The 12,166-nt window shown below is 37.4% G+C and overlaps 1 protein-coding gene across 2 annotated transcripts in view; it reads left to right on the top strand.

The window, feature by feature from the left end:
• Positions 1 to 12,166, top strand: part of DEPDC1B (DEP domain containing 1B) — a 106,954-nt gene that overhangs the window by 61,904 nt on the left and 32,884 nt on the right. For both annotated transcript variants that reach the window (XM_030843828.2, XM_030843824.2), the window contains exons 5-7: positions 1,698 to 1,828; positions 4,584 to 4,631; positions 10,186 to 10,326. In XM_030843828.2, coding sequence (XP_030699688.1) covers positions 1,698 to 1,828; positions 4,584 to 4,631; positions 10,186 to 10,326 — 320 coding nt within the window. The remainder of the gene's footprint in view (positions 1 to 1,697; positions 1,829 to 4,583; positions 4,632 to 10,185; positions 10,327 to 12,166) is intronic.

Genomic DNA, 12,166 nt, shown 5'->3' with positions numbered 1-12,166 from the left:
CTGTGTATAAAACTCTCAAATTTGATTGCATTATTTGCAGCTGTGCTGCTTAGCAAACATAATTTAACTGAATTCTGGGAATTTTCTATTGTCATTTATATGCTAGTTAAGAATAGAACATTAAAAGTTCTTTTTTTTTTTTTTTTGCCACTGGTCCAAAATTACCTAATGTTTAATTATTTTTATTTATTTTTTATTATTATTATTTTTTTTGGTACACGGGCCTCTCACTGTTGTGGCCTCTCCCATTGCGGAGCACAGGCTCCGGACGCCCAGGCTCAGCGGCCATGGCTCACGGGCCCAGCCGCTCCGCGGCATGTAGGATCCTCCCGGGCCGGGGCATGAACCCGCGCCCCCTGCATCGTCAGGCGGACTCTCAACCACTGCGCCACCAGGGAAGCCCAATTATTTTTATTTTTGTTTTTTTAAATTTAACTATAGTTGATTTACAATATTGTGTTAGTTTCAGGTGTACAGCTTCAGATTCTTTTCCATTATAGGTTATTACAAGATATTGAATATAGTTCCATGTGCTATGCAGTAAATCCTTGATGTTTATCTGTTTTATATATAGTGGTGTGTATCTCTTAATCCCATACTCCTAATTTATCCCTCCTCCTCCCCTTTACCCTTTGGTAACCATAAATTTGTTTCTATGTCTGTGAATCTATTTCTGTTCTGTAAATAAGTTGATTTGTATTATTTTTTTAGATTGCACAGATAAGTGATATCATATAATATTTGTGTTTTTCTGTCTCACTCACTTCACTTAGTATGATAATCTGTAGGTCCATCATCCATGTTGCTGCAGATGGCAATATTTCATTCTTTCTTATGGCTGAGTAATATTCTATTGTGTATATGTGCCATATCTTTATCCATTCATCTGTTGATGGACACTTAGGTTGCTTGCATGTCTGGGCTATTGTAAATAGTGCTGCAGTGAACCTTGGGATGCATATATCTTTTTGAATTAGAGTTTTCATCTTTTCCGGATATATGCCCAGGAGTAGGATTGCTGGATCATATATGGTAGCTCTATTTTCAGTTTTTTAAGGAACTTCCACTATGTTTTCCATAGTGGCTGCACCAATTTATATTCCCACTAACAGTGTAGGAGGGTTCCCTTTTCTCCACACCCTCTCCAGCATTTATTATTTGCAGACTTTCTGATGATAGCCATTCTGACCAGTGTGAGGTGGTAACTCATAGTTTTGATTTGTATTTCTCTAATAATTAGTGATGTAAAAGTCTTTAAACTTTCTAGTTACACTGAAATCTTAAGCTTAATGAAACATGTAGTGGAAAATTTGGTCTCCTAGATATTTGATGTACAATAGGTAATTAAAGTTAACAATGTCGTAGCAAGTTTTTTTTTTTTTACTTCTTATAAAGATGTACTCACAGCGGTTTCTCATTATTGGATAAGCTAGTTTTTGTTCTTATAATATTTTACTTAGAAAGTCATTTTCTTGACATTCAGTGTGTTGTGTTTTTAAATTAGTGAAGTACTATGTTAATAACAAAATGATCTAAGTTTGTTTTATATATGCAATGTCTAACCTTTTTGCCCCACAAAGGTGAAATGTGTGAAAACAGCACATTCTAAAGATTGATCTTTTACAGTGCCAGTTCTTGGTCAGATAATGATTTTTAAAAAGTAACTAATTAATTTAATCATTATTTATCTTTTTTAGTTTACAGAAAATCCTTGGCCTGGATTCCTTAGAAGAAGTTTTAGACGTTAATCTTGTCAACTCCAAGTTCATCATCCATAATGTATATAGTGTGAGCAACCAGGGAGTTGTTATCCTTGATGACAAGTCAAGTAAGTGCATAAAAGCCGTTTTGTTCCCGGTTGACCCAGTACATTGGCTGTACAGGTCCATCAGCTTCTCTTTGACCCTTCCCTAAACCTTACATATGTTTACCCCCTCATTACATATAGCCTTAGCTCACTTCCAGAGACCTTTAAACTAATTGTTTGGAGTCAGGAAATGTCATAGAAAGATGACTACCCAGGAGTGAAAGCCTCAGCAAGATCCATCCAGATGCTAGTTCAGTGTTAGCCACACAGGGCATTAAGTGGTTCTTTATCATCCCCAGAAAATCCCTGAGAAGTGAGTAAGTTTAATGCCTAACAGAAAGCTTGAGTCAGTTTTTACATGGGTCCTGGGGTCTGACTGATTTTTTTAGAGCTCTCACTGACCTTTTCATTATGGTGTCTCTGTGTCAGATTTTCTGGGATAGTCTTGGTTTATGTCATTTTTTTTTCCTTTTTAATAAAGGTAGCTTTCCGGGCTTCCCTGGCGGCGCAGTGGTTGAGGGTCCGCCTGCCGATGCAGGGGACGCGGGTTCGTGCCCCCGTTGGGGAGGATCCCACATGCCGCAGAGCGGCTGGGCCCGTGAGCCGTGGCCGCTGAGCCTGCGCGTCCGGAGCCTGTGCTCCGCAACGGGAGAGGTTGCAGCAGTGAGAGGCCCGCGTACCGCAAAAAAAAATAATAAAAAATAAAATAAAATAAAGGTATCTTTCCAGATGTTGAAGGTGCTTTAATTTTTTTATACTTTTTCCTCCAAGCCAGTTTATAAATTGGGAAAAAAGACATTTAGCAGCCACCTATCCTGGTTTTTGATTAGGAAAAATAAGGTCCTGGTAACTGTAGTGAGCCAGAATCCCCAAACTGATTTAAAAATTTTCTTCCTCTGGATAAGGGATAGACCAGAATTGGATGGACGCTTCTTTTACTTCAAACACTTGATCCTAGGAATTAGCTGGAGCTAGAATGACGTTTGGATGTGGGAAGATGGTATAGTACTTTTGGGCTTTTGTAAATTATTATTAAATGTAGGGCTGGAGGCTCCTGGGCAGCAAACAAACCTGGCCTAGAAGGAGCCTGAGCAGTGAGAAAGGAAGAGGTTTTTCTAGGCCATGTTTCCTGACATGAGCAGAATGTGTCTTTGAAACCTGAAACACTTCCCCTTTAAAGCCCCTCTATCAGGAATGAAGAACATTAGGAAACAGAAATAAACAGATTTGTGACTTCATGAGTTGTCAGGTTAACATCAACATATAAAATTACATAGAATGAGGGGGGTATTGTTGTCTTTGAAGTACATCTAAAATCCTTCCACATTCTCTGAGTACAGCAAACATGAATACTTCCAGCTACCAGTTGGATGATCAGTTGTCTTTTTTTTTTAAATTTATTTAATTAATTTTTAATTTTTGGCTGTGTTGGGTCTTTGTTGCTGCGTGCCGGCTTTCTCTAGTTTCGGTGAGCAGGGGCTACTCTTTGTTGCGGTGTGCAGGCTTCTCATTGCGGTGGCTTCTCTTGTTGCAGAGCATGGGCTCCAGGTGCGTGGGCTTCAGTAGTTGTGGCATGTGGACTCAGTAGTTGTGGCTTGCGGGCTCTAGAGCGCAAGCTCAGTAGTTGTGATGCACGGGCTTAGTTGCTCTGCGGCATGTGGGATCTTCCCGGACCAGGGCTCGAACCTGTGTCCCCTGCATTGGCAGGTGGATTCTTAACCACTGCACCACCAGGGAAGCCCCGATCAGTTGTCTTTTATTTTATTTTATCTATTTATTTACTTATTTTTTGCGGTACGCGGGCCTCTCACTGCTGTGGCCTCTCTCCTGCTGCGGAGCACAGTCTCCAGATGCGCAGGCTCAGCGGCCATGGCTCACGGGCCCAGCCGCTCCGCGGCATGCGGGATCTTTCCAGACCGGGGCACGAACCCGTGTCCCCTGCATCAGCAGGTGGACTCTCAACCACTGCGCCACCAGGGAAGCCCAGTTGTCTATTATTTTATTAAGTACATTCTTCAGAAAGAAGAGAGCACTTTACAAGCCTCAGGTTCATTAGCTCTAATGCAAGTCAACCAACCAGTGTCTCTGCAGTTTCACAGACAGTGGAGAAGGTGAGAAGTGGAAGCATGAGTGCTGGCCCCGCTCATCAGATGTCTGTGGCAGGGCCAGGGGAAGAGACCCTGTACCAAATGGTTCAGCTGGGTTTTTTTGTAGCAATGCTAGTGATTATTATTTTAAGGCTGTCCTAATACTAATAACCTATATTGATATGTCAGTGGAACTTTCTTGCCTTAAAACATTTTGAAAATTGAAACATGTAAAATGATACTTATATTGGACATCAGACATAAGAGTTTAACTTTTTTTTTTTTAAGGTATCTGATGAACTGGTTTCATAAATGCATTTGATGACTCATACTTTTGCTTTTTATGTTTTTTTCTTCTCTTTCTAAAATTCTTAGGATAATTGATTTGTTTGTTAGTGTGTTTATTTGGAACAAACTATCAGATTTCTTCTTTTCCCTAGAACTTATACAAGTACATCTTGTCTTTAGAGAAATTTATAGTTATGGTTTATATAATCACATGCTGTAACATCCCTGCTAAGGAAAAATTATCTTTTAAATGTTCTGATACATAAGCAGGTGATTTGTGATTAGCAGGTATATTTCATATTACTTGGGCAAGTATCATTCTTATGATACCAAGTGTGTATATAATCCCTTGCATTATATGTAATTGAATAAAACATCTTTTTATTTTCCTTTTTCTGCAGAAGAACTTCCTCACTGGGTACTGTCAGCTATGAAGTGTTTGGCAAATTGTAAGTACTAAGTACCTGCCATTTTTATGAAATTAACAGAAATTCGTCCCCTAAATTAGAAAATTTTTTTGCTCAATGCCCTGAACATTGATTTGAGACCTTTGAGACTGGCAGTTAATTGTTTGGGGATTACTGTGCTTTTAATGATAAATTTGTGACATAGTGAAAGGGCTGAGTTACAGAGCATTTTTAAAGGGGTTTTGTGCTTCCATTTTCTTGTGGATATAATCACACTACAGATAAGGTCCATACTGCTTCTTCTGAATGCTTCATCACAGGAAAGAATAATTAGTAATATTGAATGCAATATTGTAATAGATAAATGCCTGTTAACAGTTTATAGGTTTTTATTCCTAAAACCTAAATCTTTATTCCTAAAACATGTATTCCTAAGTATGCCTTATATTTACCTCATCAGTTTACTCAGCAGATCCTGTTTCCCTTGGCTTTTTATAGGGCATTGGTTTAAGTTGGAGAGAAATGTTTTAGAAAACTAATCTAATTGGTATTCAGCATGGTTTGGAAGGGGAAGAACATGCATGCAGAGAAACAGAAAAGCCCGTTTCAGCAATTTGGCTGTAAAATGAGGGGTCTGGACCTGGGCGGCTCCTCTGAAGTTTTTCATAGGCATATGAAATCTCCTTCACTGGATATCATAGGCACTGAAGAAATGAGTTATCATGGTATCTCATTAACACTACTATTTTTCTGGGATTTTCAGAAGGCTTAACCCAAAGAAGGGATTCTAATGGTTAATGGCTTAACCCAAACAAGTGATTTTAATGAGAAAAATTCTAGTTATTTTAGCTGACTGATAATGGTGATATTTGTTCTATAGGGTCTTTTGAGTCTCAAAGATCACCTCAGAGAGGTGGTTTCTTTCTTCCCTTTTGGATAAGACTAGCATGTACAGAGATACGTGTATAAATTCTTGAGTTAGTAGGCTCTGAATTATTAATTTCACTGAAGTTAGTTTTGTTTGATTATAGAATGAAACTAAAATAACTGTTCAGCTCACTGCGGGTGATCTCAGTGGTAATATGTAGAAAATGATTATATACTATCATCCTAAATATAAATAGCAACGTTAGTTTGTGAGAAGCCCAAAGTTTTCTGTGTTTAACTATTAAGCTTTTCATAGGTTTTTGGTTCATGTTTTGGAACGCCTCTGAGATGTAGAGTCCTTTGGTTTTTAGTTTGGGGGAGTGCTTTTTATTCTTGCTCAGTCATTTGAAGTAAAGTAATCTAAATTATATCTTTGGCCGGAATGACAAAATAGAAGGTATAAATGGGTTAAATGACCCATTTATGAATTTTTGGAAAACCAAGGATTTTGGAAGTTGATCAACTGGGAATGAACAGAGGAAGCCAGTATAACAAGTCTAGGCTATAATACGTTGTAAAGTGTATATTAAGGTGTGGTTATGATGTTGAATTCTCAATGGTGATCAAAATGTAATGAAGAGTATAATTTTCTCTCAAGCAAGATTTATACGTAATGCCACAAAACTTCTGCAGAAAGGTTAGAATAACTGGAATTACCAATGGAGAGGAAAGATGTGAGGATCGACTTAGTAATGTTCTCCACATTAATGTTATGTTAGGTAGAAATTCTCGGGAACAGGGACACCTCTCACACGTATCAAGTGCAGTGCTTTACAGATGGTTGGCACATCCATAAACGTGCTTGTTTACATGTCAAAGAAAAAAAGGTGGCCAAAGGGTGAGGTCAGCCTTTTGAATAGTTTTATAAAATTATTAATTTTTCCAAATTCTCATTGGCCTCCCCAAATTTACTTTGAGTCTCATCAAAGTCATGGTCTGTTCCTTATCCTTCTTATCTTTAATGAGTCTAGGTTCCCATTATAGTCCTCTAATAGGGAACAGAAAGGATAGGCTGATTATATGAGATTTTGAAGGACCTTTGCCTCTTTTTCTGTAGTTTTACTGCTCATCTCTTCCCTTTGGGCCCATCTGCATTTATTGCAGACCATTGGCCTGGGTGCTTTCGTTGTTGGCCAGCCTCATGGTGGGCCACAGAATGAGGGACTGATGCTAAATAAATACAAAACCAGGTTAACTGTTTTTCTTCCTTGTGCACGTAGATTGCAAGAATCCAATAAAAAGTGGATGTAAGCAACTGACAAAGGATTAATCTCCAAAATTTATAAGCAGCTCATGCAGCTCAATAACAAAAAAACAAACAACCCAATCCAAAACTGGGCAGAAGACCTAAATAGACATTTCTCCAAAGAAGATATACAGACTGCCAACAAACACATGAAAGAATGCTCAACATCATTAATCATTAGAGAATGCAAATCAAAACTACAATGAGATATTACCTCACACCAGTCAGAATGGCCATCATCAAAAAGTCTAGAAACAGTAGATGCTGGAGAGGGTGTGGAGAAAAGGGAACACTTTTGCACTGCTGGTGGGAATGTGAATTGGTACAGCCACTATGGAGAACAGTATGGAGGTTCCTTAAAAAACTACAAATAGAACTACCATATGACCCAGCAATCCCACTACTGGGCATATACCCTGAGAAAACCATAATTCAAAAAGAGTCATGTACCAAAATGTTCATTGCAGCTCTATTTACAATAGCCCGGAGTGTCCATCATCAGATGAATGGATAAAGAAGATGTGGCACATACATACAATGGAATATTACTCAGCCATAAAAAGAAACGAAATCGAGCTATTTGTAATGAGGTGGATAGACCTAGAGTCTGTCATACAGAGTGAAGTAAGTCAGAAAGAGAAAGACAAATACCATATGCTAACACATATATATGGAATTTAAGAAAAAAAATGTCATGAAGAACCTAGGGGTAAGACAGGAATAAAGACACAGACCTACTAGAGAACGGACTTGAGGATATGGGGAGGGGGAAGGGTGAGCTGTGACAAAGCGAGAGAGAGGCATGGACATATATACACTACCAAACGTAAGGTAGATAGCTAGTGGGAAGCAGCCACATAGCACAGGGAGATCAGCTCTGTGCTTTGTGACCTCCTGGAGGGGTGGGATAGGGAGAGTGGGAGGGAGGGAGACGCAAGAGGGAAGAGATATGGGAACATATGTATATGTATAACTGATTCACTTTGTTATAAAGCAGAAACTAACACACCATTGTAAAGGAATTATACCCCAATAAAGATGTTTAAAAAAAAAAAGGCAAATACCGTATGGTAACACATATATGTGGAATTTAAGAAAAAAAATGTCATGAACAACCTAGGGGTAAGACAGGAATAAAGACACAGACCTACTAGAGAATGGACTTGAGGATATGGGGAGGGGGAAGCGTAAGCTGGGACAAAGTGAGAGAGAGGCATGGACATATATACACTACCAAACATAAGGTAGATAGCTAGTGGGAAGCAGCTGCATAGCACAGGGAGATCAGCTCACCGCCTGGAGGAGTGGGATAGGGAGGGTGGGAGGGAGGGAGACGCAAGAGGGAAGAGATATGGGAACATATGTATATGTATGGCTGATTCGCTTTGTTATGGAGCAGAAACTAACACACCATTGTAAAGCAATTATACCCCAATAAAGATGTAAAAAAAAAAAAAGTGGGTGTAAACAGTTCTTTTCCAAAGTCTTTCAGGAATAACATTTATAAAAACTAGATTAAAAAATATTCTGAAATTCAACATGATAGAGAAACAAAAGATCTTAGAACTATGGCCTCCTCTCATAGGGCTTGCCATGCATTGGCATTTTTAGGGAAACCTTTTTTTGGCTTGTTTTTGCATATTTTTATCAAGAATGATGAAGTGTTCAAAAAGGGGTACAACTGCTTAGAATGAACTGCATATTATCCTGGGAGGGAGTAATTCAAGGCAATGTGTATTGCTTGCTGAGACATATCCCACTATTTCAACTGACTAAGCTTGGGATATTATACAGGAGGAAGCAAGTAAAAATGGCTATGTTTGCTGCTAGGTTAGTGAGGTACCACACATATAGATATTTAATAATTTTCATTATTTTAGTCAATTTTAGAACATTAAAAGATAAGATAATTTTAAAGGAGACCAACAAAAAGCTGTTTCCACAATGTCCCAATGGCCTTGAAATGTGAAGGCCCACAATACTTAACTGTTCTTTTTTGTTTGATACTTTCTCTTTAGTTACAGTGATTCTGTAGGAAGAATTTCCTATCAATTTTTACTGGCTTCTCCTGCTGTCCTGAGAGTAGAGATCGGTTCCGGTACAGTTGTTAGTCTTGTGTTCTGCTGGCCCAGAATTGGCCAATCCATTTGCATCCCTTTCTTCCACACTGTGATGGAAATAGACAAGGCTGGCCAAGCAGCTCCTCGTGGACCACTTACCATTTCCCTCAGGCATGGGCAGATCCAGTTCTTCGCTCCACTTGGCGATGTACATCTTGCCATCTGTGTATGGATTGTTGGGGGCATTTGCTGCCAGCTCTGTAGAGAGCTAAGAGTTTCTTGTTCCTCTTTGGTCCCTGATACAAGGGGATCTCTGCCTCACTTGTTCCAGGCTTCTTGGTTCCTAGGTTGTTCCAGGTTTCTTAGAGTTACTTTGCAATATGACCCTGCTTGATAAACTATCTTTTTTATTTTTAAACTTGTTTTTAGCAGAAACATCAGTTTGTTTCTGCTTTGGTGTTATTTTCTATTATAATTTTGTTTAATAAAAATTCATTCAATGCCACTAATCACTCAAAAGCATTGTTGGGTAAATAACACCTAGACTCTTAGATCAAAGAATTCAATAGTTTAGAGGTCATTTTATCCTGTCTCCCATAGTCTTTGTTTGAGCAGCTTTAAAATTTTTTTTTAAATTTTTTATAAACTATCTTTTGATGGTTGGTGATCAAATGGAGAGTTTTATAATCAGAATGAATTTAAGACACAATGTAAAATCTCCTTTTCAGAATATCTTTAGGAAAAGGAGTATACATTCTTATTAGTCTAAAAGAGTTTAGAGGCAGAAATTATTTCACTCAACTCTGATTCTTGAATTTTATTATATAGCAATGATGAAATAATGAAAAGCTTTAAAAAATTGCTTTATAGCTTATCTATTACATATATGAGGTAATTACTATGTTGGTTAACTGTGTCAAGACTAGGAAAATATCTGGACTTCCCTGGCGGTCCAGTGGTTAGGACTGCGCACTTCCGCTGCAGGGATCATGGGTTCCACCCCTGGTTGGGGAACTAAAATCCCATATTCCGCAGGGCAAAAAAAGACTAGGAGAAATATTGACTATTTCGAAGAGAATTATCACTGTTCACATTTAATAAAAATGCCTTTCAGAAGGTCATAAAAGAGTCGGTTTCTTTGAAAATGGAAGTAAGCCAGTGATTTTCCTCATTGTTTTGTAGTAGATTTCAATTTAGACATAAAATATATTTATATAAGCAAAATGTATAGTATTAGTCTTCTCCTTGAAAACTTTTCTGATCTTAATTATCTGTACACACCACACCTATGCACAGAGACTAATACTTAGAGATGATTGCCCCATTAATGTTTCTCTTTCTTTCTCTTTCCCTTTTTTAACAGGGCCTAATTGTTCGGATTTGAAGCAGCCTATGTATTTAGGATTTGAAAAAGATGTCTTTAAAACTATAGCTGATTACTATGGTCACTTGAAAGAGCCTTTGCTTACGTTTCACCTTTTTGATGCCTTTGTCAGTGTATTAGGTAAGTTGGAATATAATGACCATATATCTTCACTACTGATATGGAATCATTTCATTTTTCACTATCTTGAGACTTCCATTAGCCCAATTTCCATAGCTTTTTTGAAATAAAAACAGATGGGATGCTTGCCTAGTTGGAGTCCTGCTCTATAAAGGAGGAAAAGAAAATAGTTAAGCTCTGTTATGAAACCTAAACAAGGACCAGTAGTTTTTATTTCTTAGGGAGGAATAATATGTTCTATGTCATATCTGTACAAAAAAGTATGACTTTATTGGTAAAGAATGTAAATTTGACATTTACTCTTCATGAGTAAATCTACTACTCTGGATATGACTTCATGAATATTCAAGTGTGAGAGAGATATTTTCATATAGAAATCTTATTTCTTTTTATAGAAGGAACAGGTTTTTGTAGGACTATTTGTTATCTGTGACATGTAAAATATAGTAACTGTTCTCTAAAACTTGTTGCTACTTCTCACATAGATTTATATTTCAGAATTTAAACTGTCAAAGAAACATGGTAAAAAGGAAAAAGGAATAAATATTATTGGTATAGGCTTTTCTGATATTGTTCCTTTCTTCTTGGAAATCAGATTTTTCTGTTGATGTTGTGATTGTTCAATAAGTATTATTGTTTTCTTGTCCAAAAGTTTGCTTTAGTGACCAAATCACTGTGTGGGTATCATACTCTGTTATGTAAATTTGTAGGAATTAGCATCCTCTTGGTTTTGAGTGTTGTGGGCTTAGCAGTCTTCGCCTTCCCATTCCTCCTTCTCCGTCTCTTCCCTTTCTACTGTCTTATTTTCTTGTTGGAAAGTAGGGATGCAGCCATAGTATCCTAACAAAATAACATATCAGCAATATGTGAATAATGTACCTGATCTCTTAGCACAATATGTCGATTTTAAGATTTCATAGGATTTCTCATAATAAGAAGAAAAATGGAGCAATTATAAATCACATACATAAGAGTGAGTTTGTTCTCAGAGAGACCAATATTGAGAACAGATGAAGGGATTAGACCTAGTACTGTGCTTTGAGACCACTGGGTCTTCTTGGTATTTTGTTTTCCACCAAGGAGAATTGGGGGGCTTATGTCCTTGTGAATATCATGCCTAATGATGACTACTTGCTGTTATTTAAGATGAATAAAGACTAATTGAGTAGATTCTCATTATAGCCACTTAATGCTGTTATGCGACTGGTAAAAGACAAATTCTAAAGACAGGATTAAAAACCACTTCTTAGATTTTCTTCTCATTTTCCATTTTCGTAATGTTTTATGGTAGAATTTAGAAACAAAAGAACTTGGAACTTAAAAAAAACGAATTCCAATTTTTAAAAATTTTAATTTTTTATTGGAGTATAGTTGATTAACAATGTTGTGTTAGTTTCAGGTGAACAGCAAAGTGATTCAGTTATACATGTATCTATTCTTTTTCCCATTTAGGTTACTACAGAGTACTGAGCAGAGTTCCCTGTGCTGTACAGTAGATCCTTGTTGGTTATCTATTTTAAATATAGCAGTGTGTACATGTCAATCCCAAACTCTGTATCTATCCCTCCCTCCCAACCTTCCCCTCTGGTAACCATAAGTTCATTCTCTAAGTCTGTGAGTCTGTTTCGGTTTTGTAATAAGTTCATTTGTATCAATTTTTTTAGATTCCACATATAAGCGATATCATTTGTTATTTGTCTTTCTCTGACTTTACTTAGTATGATAATCTCCAGGTCCATCCATGTTGGTGCAAATGACATTATTTCATTTACTTTGATGGCTGAGTAATATTCTTTTGTACATATGTACCACTTCTTTATCCATTCATCTGTTGGTTGGT

Source organism: Globicephala melas, chromosome 3 (genome assembly GCF_963455315.2).
Source record: "Globicephala melas chromosome 3, mGloMel1.2, whole genome shotgun sequence".
NCBI lineage: Eukaryota > Metazoa > Chordata > Mammalia > Artiodactyla > Delphinidae > Globicephala > Globicephala melas.
Note: the sequence above shows the minus strand (reverse complement) of the source record. Positions and strands in the feature narration are given on the sequence as shown.